The sequence below is a fragment of the Manis pentadactyla genome, chromosome 15, assembly GCF_030020395.1.
Source record: "Manis pentadactyla isolate mManPen7 chromosome 15, mManPen7.hap1, whole genome shotgun sequence".
Taxonomy (NCBI): domain Eukaryota; kingdom Metazoa; phylum Chordata; class Mammalia; order Pholidota; family Manidae; genus Manis; species Manis pentadactyla.
Genome location: NC_080033.1, coordinates 61,057,668 through 61,076,781, shown reverse-complemented (window position 1 = coordinate 61,076,781; position 19,114 = coordinate 61,057,668). Strand labels below are relative to the sequence as shown.

General features: G+C 37.1%; 1 protein-coding gene across 4 annotated transcripts in view; it reads left to right on the top strand.

The window, feature by feature from the left end:
* Positions 1–19,114, top strand: part of RFWD3 (ring finger and WD repeat domain 3) — a 57,791-nt gene that overhangs the window by 16,832 nt on the left and 21,845 nt on the right. For 2 of the 4 annotated variants that reach the window (XM_036926922.2, XM_036926920.2), the window contains exons 3-6: positions 7,583–7,791; positions 13,908–13,978; positions 15,405–15,596; positions 15,684–15,775. In XM_036926922.2, the coding sequence (XP_036782817.1) occupies positions 7,583–7,791; positions 13,908–13,978; positions 15,405–15,596; positions 15,684–15,775 (564 nt within the window). Of the gene's footprint in view, positions 1–7,582; positions 7,792–13,907; positions 13,979–15,401; positions 15,597–15,683; positions 15,776–19,114 lie in introns of all 4 variants that reach the window. The other 2 variants (XM_036926921.2, XM_036926919.2) reach the window with 1 other exon arrangement.

Below are 19,114 nucleotides of genomic sequence, written 5' to 3'. Positions count from 1 at the left end.
TAAGGAGAGGGAGAATGAGTTCCAGTTACCATTTCAGATTATTTGAAATGTCCAGTTTTCAAGAAAAAAATTACAAGTCATGCAAAGAAAGTATGATCCGTACATAGGAAAACTAGAAAATGTACCCAAAGAAGCCAAGACGTTGGACTTACAAGACTAACTTTAAATTTATTTAAATATATTCAGAGAACTAAAGCAAAGTACGAATGTGTCACCAAGTAGATAGTTTTAATGAAGAGATTTAGGTTATAAAAATATACAGACTAGAAGGGAATACTTCCAAACTCATTCTATGAAGCCAGTATCACTCTAATACCAAAACCAGGCAAAGACACCACAAAAAAAGAAAATTACAGATCAATAGCCCTGATGAACATAGATGCAAAAATACTCAACAAAATATTAGCAAACCGAATTCAAAGATACATCAAGAGGATTATACACCATGATCAAGTGGGATTCATCCCAGGGATGCAAGGATGGTACAACATTTGAAAATCCATCAACATCATGCACCACATAACAAAAAGAAGGACAAAAACCACATGATCATCTCCATAGACACTGAAAAAGCAGTCGACAAAATCCAACATCCTTTCATGATAAAAACTCTTAACAAAATGGGTATAGAGGGCAAGTACCTCAACATAATAAAGGCCATATATGATAAACCCACAGCCAACATCATACTGAACAGCGAGAAGCTGAAAGCTTTTCCTCTAAGATCGGGAACAAGAAACGGATGCCCACTCTCCCCACTTCTATACAACATAGTACTGGCGGTCCTAGATACAGCAGTCAGACAACACAAAGAAATAAAAGGCATCCAGGCTGGCAAGAAGTTAAACTGTCCCTGTTTGCAGATGACATGATATTGTACATAAAAAACCCTAAAGAATCCACTCCAAAACTACTAGATCGAATATCTGAATTCAGCAAAGTTGCAGGATACAAAATTAACACACAGAGATCTGTAGCTTTCCTATACACTAACAATGAACTAATAGAAAGAGAAATCAGGAAAACAATTCCATTCACAACTGCATCAAAAAAATAAAATACCTAGGAATAAACCTAACCAAGGAAGTGAAAGACATGTACCGTGAAAACTATGAGACACTCTTAAGAGAAATTAAAGAGGACACTAACAAGTGAGGTATGTATATGATGGGGACTTCTTAAGGGGGGGAATCTAGTAACCAGTGTTGTTCCTTTAATTGTGTATTAATGATATCAAAATAAAAATATATAGATACAAACTAGAAATGGTGGAGTTGACAAGTACAATAAATGAAAAAGAATTGTTAGAGAGAACAGCAGGCTTGAGCAGGGAAAAGAAAAAGTGAAGTGTCCGGAAGCAAATTCGAAGGCAGGTCAATTTAGATAATCCAGTTTAGATACAGAAGGAAAAAAGGAATGAAGAATAATGAATGGACCCTCAGAGACCTGTTGGACACCATCAAGTATACCAACATAAACATAATGGTATCTCCAAATGGTAGGAGGAAAGGGGCAGAAAGAATATTAAAAGAATGACCAAAAACTTCCCAACTTTGATGAATATCATTAATCTGCAAGAAGCTTAGTAAACTCTTAGATAAAATAAATTGAAGAGACCCACACCTAGATATTTAAACTGTCTGTGCTGAAGAAAAAGAATGTTGAAGTCAGCCAAGAGAGAGAAATGACTAATCATACGCAAAAGCTACTCAGTAAAATTAACAGCTAATTTCTCATCACAAACCATGAAGATCAGAAGGCTGCTGGTTGACCTATTCAGAGTAGTGACAGAAAAAAGTCAGTAAGGAATTCCATTTCAATCAGAACTATCCATCAAAAGTGAAAGAGCCATAAGGCATCCCAAGAATTGTTTTTAAAATTTTCTTCAGTGGAAATCTGCCATGTTAAGAGTTACTAGACTCCTTCAAGCTGAAATTAAAGAAAATTAACTGTGAATTGGATCCAGATGAAGAAACAAAAGACCACCAACAAGGGTAACTACATAGATAAATATAAAGGACAATACACATGTGTTTTTTATTTATAACTTTCTCCTCTCTGATTTAGAAGACAGCAGCATTAAGGAATAACTATAAATCTGTGTTGATGGACACAAAATCATCAGATGTGATTTATATGACAGTGGTGAAAGTGGAGAGGGAATGGAATTACATGGGAGCAAAGTTTTTGTATAATACTGAAATGAGTCGATGTCAGTCTGAATTAGATTGTTATAAATTAAGATATTAATGGTAATCCTGAGGACAACTAAGAAAATAACCCAAAATATGTAGTAAAATGAATGACAAGACAATTAAAATGGTACACTAGAAAATATTTAACACATAAGACATAATGAAGAAGAAATAGAGGAACAAAAAAGACATAAAACATAAAAAACAAATATAAAAATGGCAAACAAATCCTACCTTGTTGGTAATAACATTAAGATTAAGCACTCTAATCAAAAAGCATAGGTCAGCAGCATGAATTAGAAAAAAAGACTGCTGTCTATAAGACACAATTTAGGTTCTAAATACTGATAAGTTGAAAACAAAAAGATGGGGATAAGATACAGTGTGGAAACAGTAACCACAGAAGAGCTGGAGCTACTGTACTAGTAATAGACAAAATAGTTTAAGACAAATTTTTATAAAAGTTAAGGCCATTTTATAATGATGAAAGGGTCAGTCCATTTAGAAGATACAGCAGTTATAAATCTATATGCCTGTAACAGCAGAGCCCCCAAGTACATGAAGCAAAAATTAACAGAATTGAAGGGGAAAACAGACAATTCACCACTAATAGTAAATGTCAGAACCCCACTTGGAATAATGATTTGAACAGTTTGGCAGAAGATCAGCAAGTAACTAGGAGATTTGAACAGCCCTGTTAAGCCTAGTAGGCCTAATAGATATCTGTAGAACATTCCACTCAGTAGCAGAATACACCTTTTTCTTTTTTTAAAGTATCATTGATATACAATCTTATGAAGGTTTCAAATGAACAACATTGTGGTTTCAACATTCACTTGTATTATCAAGTCCTCACCCCCACTATTGCAGTCACTGGCTGTCAGTGTAATAAGATGTTATGGAGTCATTACTTGTCTTCTCCATGCAATACACCTATTTCTCAGGTACACATGGAACATTTTCCAGGATAGATGATAAGTTAGGCCATAAAACAAGCCTCAGTGAATTTAAAGGATTGAAGTCATACAAAGCATGTTCTTTGATCACCGTAGAATGAAACAGGATTTCAGTAACTGAAAGAATTTTGGGAAATAGACAAACATGAAAATTGTATAACTCCTAAATAACCAGCAGGTCAAAGAAGAAATGCCAAGAAAAATTAGAAAATACAGCTGACCTTTGAACAACATGGGAGTTAGGGGCTCTGACCCCCTCACAGTCAAACATCTGTATACAACTTTTGACTCCTCAAAAACTTAACTACTAATAGCCTACTGTACATAAAATCAATTAACTTCAGATGCAGCAAAGGAAGTACAAAAGAAATGGTAGAGTTGTAGGGTCCAACAGTGAAAAGAGAACAAGCAGAAGGTGAATTAGTCCCTGTACTGGTGGTCCCTGCCACAGCTGACAACAGCCTGCAGGTAAATCAGGCCCAGGTTGAGAGGGGAGCACATCAAAGAGGCAAATGTTTCCAGCCTCCTTCTTCTGAATTGTCCAACTCAGATCCTGCTTCTCTCAGATTCTGGCATTTCTCTGTGGCCCAGAGAGCAGCCAGTTAGCTCAGCTGTTCAGAGCATGGTGCTAATAATGTTAAGGTCACAGGTTTGACTCCTGTACAAGCCACTACATACATTTTTCCTTTTCCATTTCTGTCAGCCTTATCGCCCATGGAACCTGTCTGCTGCCTTACATCCAATTACAGATATAGTTGACCCTTGAACAGCATGGGTTTGAACTGCACAGGTCCACTTATACACAGATTTTTGTTGATATTTTGGAAAATTTTTTGGAGGTATGTGACAATTTGAAAGAATATTATATTTTCTCTAGTTTATTATAAGAATACAGTATATAATACATGTAACTTTAGAAATACATGTTAACCAGCTATTTGTGCTATTGGTAAGGCTTCTTTCTGGTCAACAATAAGGCTATTAGTATTTAATTTTAGGGAGAGTCAACAAAAGTTATACATGAATTTTTGGTTGCGTGGGTGGTTGGCGCTCCTAACCCCCACATTGTTGAAGGGTCAATTGTATATTTATTGAAAAAATCCATATAAAAGTGGACCTATACATTCAAACCTGTGTTGTTTAAGGTTCAGCTGTACTTTGAGGTGAATGAAAAAAATGGCAAACCAAGCTTAAGGGTGCAGCTGAAGCAGGGGTTAGAGGAAAATTCATAGCTTTTAAAGACTATACCAAAAAAAGAGGAAGGTACTCAAATGAACCTAACTTAAGAAACTGGAAAAGGGAAAGTTAAAAAAAAATCCAAAGCAAGCAGAAGGAAGGAAATAGAGCAGAAATAGAAAAGCAAAAGAAAATCAGCTCATCCAAAAGTTGCTTTCTATATATTTATTTTTTTTAGGGGCTTAGTAGTATTTATTTTTTTATTAAGGTTATCATTGATATACACTCTTATGAAAGTCTCACATGAAAAACATTGTGGTTACTACATTCACCCATATTATCAACTCCCCCCGCATACCCCATTGAAGTCACTGCCCATCAGTATAGTAAGATAAAAAGTTGCTTCTTTTAAAAGGTCTTCTAGCTAGACTGACCAATAAGTCGATAAAACTAAAAGTCTTAAAAAATCAGGAATAAAAAAGGGGAACATTACTATCACAGTTACAGATGAAAGAAATTATAAGGGAATACTGTGAAAAATTTATACCAAGAAATCAGATAACCTAAGTGAAACTGACAAATTGTAAAAAGACATAAGTTGTCAATACTTTCTCAAAAAGAGAAGGAAAATCTGAATAGACCAATAAGAAGTAAAGATACTGAATTAGTAATTTTTAAAAAAGCTTCCCACAAAGAAGAGCCCAGAACTAGATGGCTTCCCTGGTGAATTCTACCATACATTTTAAGACAAAATAAGTAACACTAAATACTTAAACTCTTTCAAAAGATGGAAGAGGAGAGAACACGTCCCAAGCAATTCTGTGAGGCCAAGGATGTCATAAGAAGCTATGTAGACCCATATCTTTTATGAATATAGTTGCAAGAATTCTCAACAAAATACTAGCAAACCTAATCCAAAACACAAAAAGGATTGTACACATAACCAAATAGGATTTTGTTCCAAGAAAGCATATAAAAAACAAGGAGATATACCATATTAATACATTAAAGGCAGAGGAACATGACCACGATAGATGTAAAAAAAGCATTTGAACTCTTTCATGATAAAACCATTCAACAAACTAAGAATGGAAGGGCACTTACTCAACCTGATAAAGGGCATCAATTAAAAACCCACAACTAACATACTAAATGGACAAAGACTGAAGGCTTAATCCCTAAGATCAGGAAGAAGACAACAACATCTTTGCCAATTCTATTCACCAAGTACTACAGGTTCTAGCCCAGGCAGTTCAGCAAGAAAGATAAATAAAAGGCATTCTGATTAGAGGGGAAGAAAGAAGACTAGCTATTTGTAGATGCTATGATCCTTGTAGATATCAAATTGTGAAAGAAGTCAGACCCAAAAGCCCACATACTGAATGACTACATTCATATAAAATGTCCAGAGTAAAGGCAAATCTGTAAGGACAGAAAGTAAACTAGTGTTTGCCAGCAACTGGTGAAGGGAAGAAGGGATGATTGCTTATGGGTACAGGGTTTCCTTTTAAATGTGAAATGTTTGGGATCCACTCCTAGGAATTTACCCTAAGAATGCAGCAGCCCAGTTTGAAAAAGACATATGCTCCCCTGTGTTTAACACAGCACTATTTACAATAGCCAAGAAATGGAAGCAACCTAAGTGTCCATCAGTAGATGAATGGATAAAGAAGATGTGGTACATATACACAATGGAATATTCAGCCATAAGAAGAAAACATCCTACCGTTTGCAACAACATGGATAGAGCTAGAGGGTATTATGCTCAGTGAAATAAGGCAGGTGGAGAAAGACAAGTACCAAATGGTTTCACTCATCTGTAGAGCGTAAGAACAAAGCAAAAACTGAAGGAACAAAACAGCAGCAGACTCACAGGACCTAAGAATGAACTAACAGTTGCCAAAGTGAAAGGGACTGGGGAGAGTAGGTAGGAAAGGAGGGAGAAGGGGAACAAGGGGCATTACGATTAGCACACATAACGTAGGGGGGGGCATAGAGAAGGCAACTTAGTGACTCTATAGCATCTTACTATGCTAATGGACAATGACTATAATGGGGTATGTGGTGGGGACTTGATAATGGGGGGCATTTAGTAACCAGTGTTGCTCATGTGATTGTATATTAGTAATACCAAAATTAAAAAATGTTTTGGAATAATAAGTGGTAATGTTTGCATTACTTTGTGGTTCTGCTGAAAACCACTGAACTTTTAGATTGTGAATCAAAAAGAATTCGCAATTGTTATTTCTCATTTCAGTTCATTCTCTTGTTTTTTTAACAAGGTTGAATCTTCTGTCTATACAGTTGGGTACCAAATAATGTTTATTTTATTCCATCGATCATCCATTTTTTAATAGGAAGCTTTAGTTTGCCATAAATTGCAGCCAGACTATGAAAAATCAATTTTTTTTCTGAGTTAGTCTCCAACAATGTTTTTGGGTAATAATATATAATGTGATGAAGACAGTTATTAAAATCCAAAAGTAGGTTACCTTTCAATAGTACTTTTTGAATATTAGCTAGGTAGTATGTTCTAAAGTTCAGAGCACTTTTCTAGTTTTAAATATTGAATGTCATTTGGTGCTATAAGTGGGGTATGGTTTATCTTAAATATGAGGGAAACTGAGGTATAGTAGTGGTTATGGTTAAAACTCAGCCAGCCAGAATGGATTGGAGTGTTATGTTTGCTGCCAGCTCTTCTCATCTTGAGTTATTTTATGTCATGCCATGTTTTTAACCTTAACCTGGCATTATTTAAACTTGGAAAGAAAAATAGTGTTTTGTGAAAACAGATAAAACATGATGGCTAAAGTCATACTTCACCCTATACCCCAGAAGCCCTTGGTGTGCATAGCTAAGCAGGAGAATTCCATGAGACCGTATCTGATCAACAGGGTCGTTTTCTTGTCCACTCCCTTTTCAGCCCCCTAACACCAGCATACAAGTCACTAAGTCCTGTCCCTTAAAAGATACTGACACATTTCCAAAGGCCAGTAAGATAGAATTAGTTTTTAGCAGAAGGGTCAAGCTCCAGTGTGGGCTAATGTAGTTTGAGTGGAAAAAAGAATATCCAGGCCAGCCACCAACTGCCTAATTCTGCTATTTCCTGCTTCCATGTTCAAAGGAAGCATTTAATGGCCTGGAGATGGGTTGAACTGACCAGGATTCATCGTCAGACTACCACAGATTACTGTGGATTATTCTTGTGCTGATGGTCTATTTTACTATAATTCTGTTGCTGTTCTGCATACATAGGTCAAGAGCACCATTGGATGCTTACTTTCAAGTGAGCAGGACCCAGCCTCAATTGCCAGCCAATTCTCAAGATTTAGAGAATAGGAATCCTGCTTCTGAAGATGTGCAGGTAGCAAGTAGTTCTGATTCTGACCGTGAAAACCGTGAAAACTCTATAGAGAATGAAGAGGCTGCTGCCCAGGCAGAGCCTGGAGCTGTTGTTTCAGAAGGTAAGTGTTTTATCCAGGTTTGTTTTTACAAGGCTAACATCCAGAAAGCTTAGACTCCAGAAGGCTAGGAACTGTAGATTTTTGTTTTCCCTACAAATGTTATAGGCTTCTGCTTTACAGTACATAACTTTGCCTGGCCATAATTATATAGAGAGAATTTGATCTGACTTCCGTTTAATGTGATTTGTGTCCCAGGGAGTCATTCACTTTGTAATGGCAGTGTATATTCCCTTTTGTTTTCTTGAACATCTGAGAAGGAAGTGGACTCTTTTTTAAAAAGAAAAGCTTCGTAAGTTCACCCTATCTAGCCTTCTACTTTTGAAGTCCTAGCATAATGTTATATATTGTACAAGTGGAACTTAATATTTAACAGTAGTGGGCAGAGACCCCTAAAGTGTATGTCCTGCTAACATTGAAAACCCTCTGATACCCTATACTGTGATTGTTACCCACTAAAAGAAACCTAGGCCTTCTTGGAGAAGTGGCTTTCTGATCTGGTATAGAAAATGTACAAGATGAGCCTAGGGCATTTTATTCTGCCAGAAAGCAAAGAAACCATCTAAGTCTCAGTTATATCAGCAGGCACAAGAGCAACCTTGAAATACTATACGGAGTGGCCTAAGATGGGACAATTTGAATATAAAATGAATAATGAATATGTTTTTGGATTATGGATCCAAATTCACAGGTTGAAGTACATCAAATCTATGGAAATCTATAAATTCATAATTATGTACTTTTTAAAAATCTCATTTAGCACCATGTAATTCATTAGAGCCTTAACTTGTTGCTGTGAAAACTGGTAAGTAAAGGATTAAGCATTTATCCTGCCTTTCTTGTGTGAAATGTATTCAGGAAAACCAAATAGTTGATGATGGTGGTTTTCTTTTTTTTTCTTCTTAAGACTTCATTTTTAGAGTAGTTTAAGATTGATGACAAAATTGAGAGGAAGATACAGAGATTTCCCATATGCCTCCCTATTATTGGCATCACCAGAATGGTGAATTTGTTAACACACCACAATCACCCAAAGACCATAGTTTATGTTAGGGTTTGGACAAATGTTTAATGACATATGTCCATCATTATAATATCATGCAGAGTATTTTCACTGCCCTAAAAATTCTCTGTGCTCTGTTTATTCATCCTTCCCATCCACCCCCAAGGAAGTTTTTTTAATAGAAAAATTCCAGCTAATAATTGGAGCAGAAATGATAGGGAAAAAAATAATGATTTTGTGACTCCTAATGAAACAATGTATCTAGGCAAATACCATCAGTGGATCCTAAAACCATTAGGTTAAAAGGTTGTTGGTGGGAATCTGTTAATACAGGAGCAGGCTGACACCACGAGACCATAGCTTCCTGCTGGTCGGCTGCAGTTGAATATGCCCATACCTGTAGGAAGTACTGCTGCCACCCAGAAAATCCTGAATCTACTTAAGACTGTAGATATAAAAACTAGTTTGCACGGTTTATAAGAAGGAAGTAGGGAAACAAGGTAAACAATACCTCAAAGATGCAATCATTAACACCAAACATGCAGGACAGTCTACCAATAAACTTCTAGAAAAAGACCTAAGTGCATATGAAAATTTAGTAGATTGTAAAGGAACTATGTCTAATGGGGAAAAGGTAGACTTTTTTTTTTTTTTTGACGTTTTTATCACTTTAATGCCTTTTTTTGTTGTCCTGAAGTTTTTTTTTTTTTTTAATAAATAATTATTTTTTATTGAAGGGTAGTTGATGCACAGTATTACATTACATTAGTTTCAAGTGTACAACACGGTGGTAGAACATTTATATACATAATTCTAGGTTCCAGCTATCACCCTACCAAGCTGTTACAATATCTTGACTATATTCCTTATGCTATACATTACATCCCGGTTACTTATTTATTTTACCATTGGAAGTCTGTCCTTTTTTTTTTTTTTTTTTTTGTGAGGGCATATCTCATATTTATTGATCAAATGGTTGTTAACGACAATAAAATTCTGTATAGGGGAGTCAATGCTCAATGCACAATCATTAATCCACCCCAAGCCTAATTTTCGTCAGTCTCCAATCTTCTGAGGCATAACAAACAAGTTCTTACATGGAGAACAAATTCTTACATAATGAATAAGTTACATAGTGAACAGTACAAGGGCAGTCATCACAGAAACTTTTGGTTTTGCTCATGCATTATGAACTATAAACAGTCGGTTCAAATATGAATACTCATTTGGTTTTTATACTTGATTTATATGTGGATACCACATTTCTCTCTTTATTATTATTATTTTTAATAAAATGCTGAAGTGGTAGGTAGATACAAGATAAAGGTAGAAAACATAGTTTAGTGTTGTAAGAGAGCAAATGTAGATGATCAGGTGTGTGCCTGTAGACTATGTGTTAATCCAAGCTAGACAAGGGCAATAAAACATCCACGTATGCAGAAGATTTCTCTCAGAACAGGGGGGGTGAGGTTCTAAGCCTCACCTCTGTTGATCCCCAATTTCTCACCTGATGACCCCCCTGCGACTGTGCCTGTCTTAGGTTGTTCCTCCCTTGAGGAATCTTACCCGTCTCTGGCTAACCAGTCATCTTCCGGGGCCATACAGGGAAATGTGAAGTTGGTAAGTGAGAGGGAAGCCTTATTGTTTGAAAAGGTTAGCTTTTTACTTCTTTGCAGATTTATGCCCTGTGGCTTCTATGCCCAGCATTTGTCTTGAGGTATCTTTACCACTTGGAAGAATTATGATACTCGGTAAATTTGATATGAGGCACGAATTCTATTTAAGGGTTGTAATTAGGAAGGAAGGAGAAAAGCTATAGAAGTAGCAGGCGGAAGAAAACATGGGAAGATTGATTATTTCTTTGACATATCTTCTTGTAGAGTAACTTCAGCATGTATAGGTTTTAAGCTACTACTTAAATTGCGCACACACATTAACATAATAGGAGTATAGTTACATAACCAAAGCATATCTGTAATTATCAGCCATCTCCAGTGAACCAAGAAAACCAGTTAGGCACCTTAGGCATTTGTGAAAACTTATCTATGATATGGTGGATATTGTCCAACTGAACTTGAACAGTCTGAGAGAAATCAGACAAATTAAAACAACCCATTCCTGGGGACTGTTCACATGCCATATGTTCTTTTAACAGTAAATAGTCTGTAGTTGTAAGAGTTTGGAGCGCTACAATTTGCACTTCTCCAAATTCTTGGTTGAGTTCCAACAGTATAGATCCAGTCAAATTTGTTGTTTTACTGTATGCACAGGCCAGCTTAGATATCTCCTTCCTCATTCCCATGGCAAGTCCAGGAACTGGTGGGATGAGTGCATCTACAGCTGTAGCAGTGCGTGGATCTTTGTTGGGGTTTTTTGATGATCATCTTCTGGCATGAGTCTTCTAGAGAGTGCAGATGTTGGAAGTTCTTTTTCATATCATATCTTAGTTCATTTTCGGGGTAGCCCAATTAGGCTTTGATCCTCTGTATAAACACAAACAGACCCTTTGCCTACACTTTTATATGCCCTTTATACCCTTGTGTAGAACTCGTTGGAGGTTACCACACAGGAACTGCCGAAAAGGTAGACTTTTAAATTAATGTAATTGTTAAAACTGGGTAGCTAACTAGAAAACTGATAAAAATTGGATTCATTCTTCATACTGTAAGATATAAGTGGATCAGATACCTACTGTAAAAAATGAAACCATTCTAATATTAGAGGAATATATTCATGGTAAAATTCAGGAGTAAGGAGTACTTTGAAATTTAGAAGAATACAAGAAAATTACCTAAAAACTTAAAAAAAAAATTGTGACCATAAGCCAGCGGAGAGATACTTTATGATTCCACTTAAAGATTCCACTTAAATAAAATATCTAGGAAAGGCAAATCTGTGGAGACAAAGTAAATAAGGGGTTGCCTAAGGCTGGTTGGTAGAAATGGGAAGTGATTCTAAATTGGCGTGAGGGATCTTTCTTGGGTGATGAAAATGTTTTAAAATTGGATTGTGGTAATGTACAACTTTGTGAATTTACTGTAAATAAGAGTTAAACAATAGCATGAGGAAGCAGTCAGCCACACCCAGAATATAGGACATTTCACAGGAAAGATGACCAAATTTCCCTTAATAACAAAACAGGTGAGTTTTTATTTAGAACTTCTTCACTTGGAAAGACATCATTAAGACAGTGAAATGGCAACACGCTAACTGAAGAAAACATTCATATTACATTTATCTGGAAAGACAAATTTAGGATATATAAATAACTTCTACAACCCAATAGAAAAAATGGGCAAAAGATATGAAAAAGTACTTCTAAAAGAGGAGAGCCAAATGGCCAATAAATATATAAAAGACTTCATGAGTCATCAGATTAAAATCACATTGTGGTAACCAATGTTCATCTACCACAACAGCTAAAATTTAAAAGACTTGACAATACCAAGTATTTGGAGAGGTAGCCAGATCTCTTACATTGCTGGTGGACATATAGACGGTTGCAAACATTTTGGTAATGTCTTTACAAACTCACTGTATATATCTAACCTATGGTTTAGCAATTCTTCTTCTAGGTATGTAGCCAGAGAAATGACTACATATGTCCATCAAAGACATGTACAAGAAGGTAACAGCATTGTTTGTAATAGAAAAAAACCTGAGAACTACCCCAATCCCCATTATCAGTACAATGGATAAATAATTGTTCTATATTTATACAATAAAACACTACATATCAGTGAAAACTACAACTCCACACATTACTATGGAAGAATCTGACAATGTAGATAGAACATTAGTAGCAGAGACAAAAAAAAAAAACAGATAACTCTGAGATACCATTTATATACAAAAAAAGCAGGCAAAAATCAGTCAGTGGTGTTAGAATTTAGTTAAAGTGGTTGCCTTTGGTGGGGATGAGATTATCTCCTCCCCACTCCCCCCAAAATATAAGAACAGAAGGTAAAGGGCATTCTTGGGGTGGTTGGTCATATTTTGGTTTATAGTTCAGTTTGTGAAAATTCACTGACTGAATACTTAGGATATGCTTTTCTGTATGTGTATTATGCTTGAACAAAAGTTTGTTTTTTTTAAAGCCAATTTGAGGAGGCTTCCACCAGCCTAGGATGGGACAATTTGAGTCTCTAAAAATTAAATATTGCTTCCTTGACCATTAATGGAGGATGTGAAAGACGGATGAGGAACCTGATCATCTAAGGGTTGGACTGACACCACCTAAACCCAGTATGAGCCTCCTGATTAGCTGTAGTTGGAAGCATACAACCTAAGTATTCTTGCTGCTCTTCCTCTCCCCACCAAGAAGAACCAGAATTGAATCTACTGAAGCCTCTAGATCGAATTGCCAGTGTTAGGAAATGTAGGCAATAGAGCAAATAAGTAGGCCATACCACAAGGAAGCAGTCAGCCAAATCAGGATGTACGACATTTTGTAAGACAAATGACCAGATCTCCCCCAACAAATCAGTGACAGGAAGGAATACAAAGGAGTGAAGGGGAATTGTTATAGAATGAAAAAAGACTTAAGAGATGTAACAGTAATCTCATTATGGAGACTTTGTTTACATCCTGACTGGAGTGAATCCACTATGAAGAGTAACTTTAAAATAATTGGGAAATTTTAAGTATGAGCTGGGTGTCTGGGTATTAGATGGCTTTTAAGGATTGTGGTTAACTTTGTTAGCTATAATAGTAATGGTGTTTATGTAAAAGAAGTCCTTTTCAGTTAGTGTTACAAAAGTTTTTACAAGTGAAATGACATTTTAAGGTTTGTTATTAAGTATTACAAATGAAAATAATGGGAATAGAGGCTTAAATGGAACAAGATTGGCAAAATATTATTTTTGAAATTGGGTAATGGGTACTTGTGGGTTAATTAACTATTCTGTCTACTTTTATGTGTGTTTGAAAGATCCAAAATAAGTTTTAAGAAAATTAATTGACTGGTGCTACTTTGGGGACATCCTTTTATAGAATGCTACCAAGTAGAAATGGAAGGCTATGGTGAGTCAGGCTCTCTTGCTAGCCTCTCATACCTGACTTGTATCTTCTTTTGAATATTATCTATATCCTATCATATCTGGAAACAACTTGACAGACCAACAAGGAGGTATCTCAGCAGAGCAGGAAGTTACATGTATCGGCTGTCAAGAGGCCCTCCCTAAACAGGTAATATGTATATCATTTTAAGTGAAAGGTTTGGATTTTCATTTAAAAAGGAGGTTGCGGGCTAAAATGGAAGCTTTGTAGGCAGGAGGTCCAGATGTTTATCCTATCCATGTTACTCATTTGTGTGACTGCTTCCTCTTAGCTTGAAAATTAGGGAGGGTAGGGGGAGATGTGAGAGTAATTTGTCCTGCCTACCTAACAAGGTTAAGTATCAAAGTACTAGATATGAATGCAGTTTATTAACTGTCTGGCAGAATATGATTTCTATGTCATAAACGACTTTTATTTTTAAAATAACATGCATCATTGCCACCCTTAATATGAGTTGTTTACATCAACTGTGGACATTGCCAGTCCCAAAACATCATTGGTCTATCTTTCACATGTTTCTATACGGCCTCCATGTTTTTATTTCTTCCTTCTAGAAGAATTTTAAGTATGTATCAATTTATATGCATAAATGTTCTATTTTTTTTAATTTACACAAAAGGGGTTATATCTTATTTTGAGCCTGGTTCCTTTTTCCTCTGACTTATTACAACTTGGAGAGCTTTCTAAAGTTGAATCTCATTCTTAATAATAGATGCATAGTGTTTCATCATATAAACTTTTAGTTAACTTGTCACGTACACTATGTTCCCTTTTTCTTTCCTTTTTTTCCCCTGAAATAAATCACACTGCACTGAGCAACCTTGTAAAATTGTCTCAGCAAATATTTGCGACTGTATTCATGGGGTATATTTCTAGGAGATAGACTTCTACGTCAAGAGAAAGAGAGAGATATTTTCGTTTTGATAGGTAATGCCACATTGTCCTCTGGAAAACGTACTGCTTCCTACTTGCAGCAACAGTATATAAGCATGCCTGTTTCTTCCTCCCCTTCAATGGTGCTTGGTGTCATCAGACATCAATTTATACCATCTAATAGATTAAAAAATGGTTTCTTGCTATAATTTGCCTTTCTTAATTGTAAGTGAACACTTACTATTTTTTCTATAAGCTAATATATGCTGCTAATATCCTTTGTTTTTCTGGCTTTTTTTTTTATTCATATTAGGCAAGTATTTTATAGCTACTTGAGTTGATTGTAAACATAATTTTGAATGTATACCAAACCTATTCCCTGTTGGTTATCTGAGTAACTGCTAGGTTTTTTATCATTTCCATTCTTCATTTCATGAGAAAAAAATCCAAGAATTTAATAAGGTCAAAGGGTAGTATTTTCATGGCTTGTATGAAAGTTTTTATCAGATTGCACTTTAGAAAGAATGACAAGTGATGCATAGGTATTACAGTTTTTCAGCAGTGTTTTTCAGTAGGGTTTGTATCATTATTGTGGTTTTGTTATTTGGTAAGAGTTGCACATCTTCTTCAAGATTGTTTTTGCATTTTATCTAATTTGAATGTATTGTTTTCCATCTAGCAGTCTCCTCAGAAGACCAGCTCTCTTCTACCTTCTTTCTCCATGGATGATGACGATGGGGATACTTGCACAATATGTATGGAACATTGGACCAATGCTGGGGATCACAGGCTCTCAGCATTACACTGTGGACACCTCTTTGGGTATAGGTGCATTTCTAAGTGGCTCAAAGGACAGACGCGAAAATGTCCACAGGTAAGGACCTTTGCATGTACACAATCAATGTGTTAAGTCAGGAGGATTCCTAGACCCACACTAATTATGTCCTGTTTGGCTCTTTAGTGCAACAGGAAAGCCAAGCACAGTGACATTGTTGTCCTTTATGCCCGAACCCTGAGAGTTTTGGACACCAGTGAACAGGAGCTCATGAAAGGGTAGGTGGCAAGAGTCTGCCTAGCTGGGATATTTTGGTTCCTTATAGACAGCCTTGAAAAACGAAGTATGAGTCATCACTCTTAGTGTGGTTCTGAGGCTTTACTTGGACCGTGACTGGGGATCATTGGCAGTCTGTCTCATATTGTGATTTATGAACATGTATAATTTATATATGTAATATGTATAATACATAGTCATCTTCTAAGGGAGGTTGCATGGTTTGTTCTCCAAGTAGTGTTAAAAATGAGGAACTGGAGTAATGACTAATTGCAACTTCAGCTAGCTCAATTTATATACACCCCAGGGTTCCCAAGTGCCTTTTCAGCCACAGGATAGGCAGTGCCTCCCTGAAAATGACATCAGGAGAAGAGCGAAGATGGCGGTGTGAGAAGGGCACTAGAAATCTCCTCCCAAAACCATATATATTTTTGAAAATACAACAAATACAACTATTCCTAAAAGAGAGACCAGAACATACAGTACAATAGCCAGGCTACATCTATACCGGTGAGAACCCAGCAGCTCACGAAGGGGTTAAGGTACCAGCCACGGCCCGGCGGAACCCACGCGCAGCCTCCAACCCAGCTCCCCGATGGTAGGAGAGGAGTCGGAGTGGGGAGGGAGTGGGAGCCCAGGACTGCTGAATACCCAGCCCTACTCTTCAGCACCAGGAGCACAGACACACAGTGCATGGTGTGCTGGATACTAGGGAAACAGGACAATAAAACCTGCGAGGGGATTCCCACAGCTGGCGCCCCTGGGACAAAAGAAAAGCGGGTGCTTTTTGAAAGTCTTAAAGGGACAGGAGCCTCACAGCTGGATGGAAGCGTCCTGGCACACTGAGCCCAGCAGCTGGGAATCCCAGGGAACTCTGGGCACCCTAACCCCCTGAGTGGCAGCACAGCTCTGAGGACCCACACAGCAACAAACAGCCTCCCGCCTGTTCCCCCTCTGGCATGGCCCTGCCATAGCGGAGCAGCAGCCTGAGACAGGCCATGCCCACAGCAGTTCGGCAGAGCCTCCTCCGCAGCCACCCAGGCCAGACTCAGAGGCCCTGATGGGGTGCAGCGGGCCAGCACAAGCTGCTAGGGGTCGCCATTCTCACAGGAAGGGAAGGCGACAGGCAAGGAGGAAGGGACTTTGTTCTCCAGCTGACGCATGCGCCAAATACGTACGACTACCTCTATCACCGTGAAAAGGCAGAAGAATTTGATACAACAATAAACTAGACATCCCCTGAGAGGGAACCTGGGGAGATAGACTTAACCAATCTTCCTAAAAAAGAATTCAAAATAAAGGTTATAATCATGCCGATGGAGCTGCAGAGAAAAATGCAAGAGCTAATGGGTAAAGTTGGGAGGGAGAATACAGAAATAAAAGTCTCTGGAAGAATTTAAAAGCAGAATGGACAAGGTGCAAGAGGCTGTTAATGGAATAAAAATCAGAAGACGAATGCATAGAAGCTGACGCAGAGAGAGATAAAAGGATCTCCAGGAATGAAACAATATTAAGAGAATTGTGTTACCAATCCAAATGGAACAATATCCACATTATAAGGGTACCAGAAGAAGAAGAGAGAAGAAGGGATAGAAAGTGTATTTGAAGAAATAATTGCTGAAAACTTCCCCAAGCTGGGGGAGGAAATAGTCACTCAGACCACAAAAGTACACAGAACTCCGAACAGAAGGGACCCAGGGAGGACAACACCAAGACACATAATAATTAAAATGTCAAAGATCAAGGACAAGGACAGAGTATTAAAGGCAGCCAGAGAGAGAAAAAAGGTCACCTACAAAGGAAAACCCATCAGGCTGTCATCAGACTTCTCAACAGAAACCTTACAGGCCAGAAGAGAATGGCATGATATATTTAATGCAGTGAAACAGAAGGGCCTTGAACCAAGAATACTATACCCAACACGATTATCATTTAAATATGAAGGAGGGATTAAACAATTCCCAGACAATCAAAAGTTGAGGGAATTTGCCTCCCACAAACAACCTCTACAGGATATTCTAGAGGGACGGCTCTACATGGAAACACTCCTAAGGCTAAATAGATGTCACTAGTGAAAACAAAATCACACCAAAGAAAGCAAACCAACCAAATACTAACTAAAGGCAAAAAATAAAATCAACTACCCACAAAAGCAGTCAAAGGAAACACGAAAGAGTGCAAAATAAAACACCCAACATACAAAGAATGGAAGAAGAGGAATAAGAACAGAGAGAAATAAAGAATCATCAGACTGTGTTTATAATAGCTCAATAAGTGAGTTAGACAGTCAGATACTAAAGAAGCTAACCTTGAACCTTCGATAACCACGAATCTAACGCGTGCAATGGCAATAAATACATATGTTTCAATATCAATAATCACCCTAAATGTAAATGGAGTGAATGCACCAATCAAAAGACACAGAGTAATAGAATGGATAAAAAAGCAAGACCCATCTATATGCTGCTTACAAGAGACTCACCTCAAACCCAAAGACATGCACAGACTAAAAGTAAAGGGATGAAAAAAGATAATTCATGCAAACAACAGGGAGAAAAAAGCAGGTGTTGCAGTACTAGTATCAGACAAAATAGGCTTTAAAACAAAGAAACTAACAAGAGATAATGAAGGACATTGCATAATGATAAAGGGGTCAGTCCAACAAGAGGATATAAATAGACATCTATAGAACTCTACACCCAAAAGCAACAGGATACACATTCTTCTCAAGTACACATGGAACATTCTCCAGAATACACCACATACTAGGCCACAAAAAGAGCCTCAGTAAATTCCAAGACTGAAATTCTACCAACCAACTTTTCAGACCACAAAGGTATAAAACTAGAAATAAAATGTAGAAAGTAAAAAGGCCCACAAACACATGGAGGATTAACAACATGCTCCTAAATAATCAGTGGATCAATGACCAAATCAAAATAGACATCAAGCAATATATGGAAATAAATGACAACAAAAACACAAAGCCCCAGCTTCTGCGGGACACAGAGATAGCAGTCTTAAGAGGAAAGTACATAGCAATCCAGGCATATTAAAAGAAGGAAGAACAATCCCAAATGAATAGTCTAAAAGGAGGGACATAATAAAGATCAGAGTATACATAAATAAAATTGAGAAGAAAGAATAGAAAAAAATCAACGAAACCAAGAGCTCCTTCTTTGAGAAAATAAAATAGATAAGCCTCTAGCCAGACTTATTAAGAAAAAAAGAGAATCAACACACATCAACAGAATCAGAAACGAGAAAGGAAAAATCATGAAGGACCCCACAGAAATAGAAAGAATTATTAGACAATACTATGAAAACCTATATGCTAACAA